At 34.9% G+C, this 3,294-nt stretch overlaps 1 protein-coding gene across 1 annotated transcript; it reads left to right on the top strand.

Moving 5' to 3' along the window:
• Positions 1–887: 887 nt before the first annotated feature.
• Positions 888–2,785, top strand: LOC139872149 (glutamate receptor 1.1-like). The gene is made up of 3 exons (XM_071859975.1): positions 888–1,067; positions 1,451–1,739; positions 1,864–2,785. Exons 2-3 carry the CDS (start codon positions 1,475–1,477, stop codon positions 2,166–2,168), a joined length of 570 nt encoding a protein of 189 aa, XP_071716076.1. The 5' UTR covers positions 888–1,067; positions 1,451–1,474; the 3' UTR covers positions 2,169–2,785.
• Positions 2,786–3,294: the final 509 nt, after the last annotated feature.

The raw sequence follows: 3,294 nt of genomic DNA, 5'->3' as shown, positions 1-3,294 counted from the left end.
AAATATCAAATTTAAACAGGAAGTAGCAAATTAGGTTATGGTGTTTGTAAACTCACTATCATTGTTTATTGTTAGGTCCAATCATGAAGAGGTGAACTTTTGAAATATGTGGATTGTCTGTCCCTTTGTTTTGACCAATTCTACATTGATGATGATTGCAATAATTATTTTTGAAAAATTTAGATATTTTGGTCAAATTCTTCATAGTCTCTTTGTTTTGACCATTTCTACATTGATGATGATTGCATTTAATTTAAAAAAAAAAATTACTTGGAATTTTCCAGGCAGTTTTATGTTTGATTCATTAGCTATTAGTCACTATTGGTACCTCCACTATAATATTACCTGGATGGTGTATGTTATAATATATACGTGGTCAGAGTTGATTGGCTGAAAATGAAAAATAGAAAAAGAGCAAGAAATAAATATCTAAATAAGATACTTAGTTAAAAAAAGCTTTCCGTTTTATTGCAGAAGAGTTTATGAGCATACAGTAGCATGAAGAGAAGGGGCTTTTCGTTGGTTATGTTGATGTTGCTTTGTTGTAATCTAATACGATCAGATACAAACGAAGATGCAGCAACTTATAAGGAGATCCCAGTGGGAGTGATTATAGATATGGGATCATGTGTTGCAAACACAGTTCATAGTTACATCACCATGGCGTTATCTGACTTTTACACCATCAACAGTCACTACAAAACAAGGATGGTTCTGCACACTAGGGATACACATGGAGTGCCACTACATGCTCTATCTGCTGGTAACTTTAACTCTTTCTTTATACCCAATTTCTACCATCTAGTCCATATTATTTACCATCCTCTTTATATATAGTCAAAGTCATTCATGTGTAGCATGATATAGTCAAAACGAAGATGGTTCGAATTCACCTCCGATAACCAAATGTCGACCGTCAACCCTAATTTATCACTCCCCGTTTTCGGTAACGGTGCGAGATCCGTAATTGTTACAGAAATATCAAATTTAAACAGGAAGTAGCAAATTAGGTTATGGTGTTTGTAAACTCACTATCATTGTTTATTGTTAGGTCCAATCATGAAGAGGTGAACTTTTGAAATATGTGGATTGTCTGTCCCTTTGTTTTGACCAATTCTACATTGATGATGATTGCAATAATTATTTTTGAAAAATTTAGATATTTTGGTCAAATTCTTCATAGTCTCTTTGTTTTGACCATTTCTACATTGATGATGATTGCATTTAATTTAAAAAAAAAAATTACTTGGAATTTTCCAGGCAGTTTTATGTTTGATTCATTAGCTATTAGTCACTATTGGTACCTCCACTATAATATTACCTGGATGGTGTATGTTATAATATATACGTGGTCAGAGTTGATTGGCTGAAAATGAAAAATAGAAAAAGAGCAAGAAATAAATATCTAAATAAGATACTTAGTTAAAAAAAGCTTTCCGTTTTATTGCAGAAGAGTTTATGAGCATACAGTAGCATGAAGAGAAGGGGCTTTTCGTTGGTTATGTTGATGTTGCTTTGTTGTAATCTAATACGATCAGATACAAACGAAGATGCAGCAACTTATAAGGAGATCCCAGTGGGAGTGATTATAGATATGGGATCATGTGTTGCAAACACAGTTCATAGTTACATCACCATGGCATTATCTGACTTTTACACCATCAACAGTCACTACAAAACAAGGATGGTTCTGCACACTAGGGATACACATGGAGTGCCACTACATGCTCTATCTGCTGGTAACTTTAACTCTTTCTTTATACCCAATTTCTACCATCTAGTCCATATTATTTACCATCCTCTTTATATATAGTCAAAGTCATTCATGTGTAGCATGATATACTAATTAATTTACTCATTCAGCTCTCGATCTTATGGAGGAACCTAAAGTGCAAGCAATCATAGGTTCAGAGTCATCTGCAGAAGCAAAGTTTCTTTCGGTATTAGGAGACGAAGCTAGACTACCTATTCTTTCATTTTCACCATCTCCATCTCATAACTACCACACACATCCTTATTTCCTTCAAATCACACAAGATGAAACCATTCAATTTAACGCCATTTCTGCAATGGCAGAATCTTTTGGATGCAAAAATGTAATCATAATCTGTGAAAACACTGATGATGGGAGACAAATGGCTACATGTATGACCAAGATTTTTCAATAGAGAAACATATTCATAACGTATAGTAGCCTAATTTCAGTTTCTGCTACTAGTGAACTAGTACACGAAGAGCTTCACAAGCTTTCAATGATGGAGACAAAAGTTATCATCATGCACACTTACTTTCATCCCACTTGTTGCATAATGCAAAATATTTAGGAATGATGGATTTTGGATATAAATGGATTATAACCGGTAAGACTATGAACTTTTTGAGTTTGTTAGATGATGAAGTCATTGAGTCTATGCAAGGAGCAATAGGTTTTAAATCATATATTCCACAATCAAGGGAGCTTAAAGAATTCAATATGAAATGGAGAAAGGATATAAATGCTTATGGTATTTGGGCATATGATGCAGTTTATGCTCTAGCAATGGCTATCGAGAAAACACACGTTCTTAAGCTGAACAAAAATGATTTGGAAACAAGTGGGTCGGGTCAATGGGGTGCAACACTTTTGAGTCAGATTTTAAGAATCTCATTTAATGGTTTGGGTGGTGCTTCTCGATATATGAGTGGGAGGATTAGTGCAGAAGTTGTAGAAATGATAAATGTTATGGGTAACGAGGAATATAGGATTGGTTTTTGGGCAAAGAATGGTACTTTTACCAAAAATGTCGGTGAAACGGGTTCTTTTTCTTATGAGGGCCCGCAAAACATTGTTTGGCCTGGACATAATCTCACAAATCCAACACATAGGGTTCTACAAGTGACTAGCAAAATACTCAGAATTGGCATTCCGGTACAGTTCAGAGAAGGGAGTTTTTTTAATGTGAGCTACAATGCTCAAACTAATTTAACGATTGTTTCGGGGTTTTGTGTAGATGTGTTCCTAGCCTCCATTGCTGGACTAAATCGCACACTAGCATATGAGTTCATTCCATTTATACCCAAAGCTGAAGCTGGAACAGTAAATTACAACGATCTTCTTTATCAAGTCCATAACGGGGTATGTGTTTTTCCTGACCCATAATTCTTCATACTCTTTTGTAATTCATAAAGAATAAGAGATGATACCTACTTGAGTAGAGAGATGATCAAGCCACAAGACAAGTTGCTTGAAACCTCTCAGATGATGGAATTAGTATTTGTGTTGTTGTAGTCTAATGGGGTGATTAAGTAGAGCTC

The sequence above is a fragment of the Rutidosis leptorrhynchoides genome, chromosome 10 (assembly GCF_046630445.1).
Source record: "Rutidosis leptorrhynchoides isolate AG116_Rl617_1_P2 chromosome 10, CSIRO_AGI_Rlap_v1, whole genome shotgun sequence".
NCBI classification, from domain to species: Eukaryota; Viridiplantae; Streptophyta; class Magnoliopsida; order Asterales; family Asteraceae; genus Rutidosis; species Rutidosis leptorrhynchoides.
Note: the sequence above shows the minus strand (reverse complement) of the source record. Positions and strands in the feature narration are given on the sequence as shown.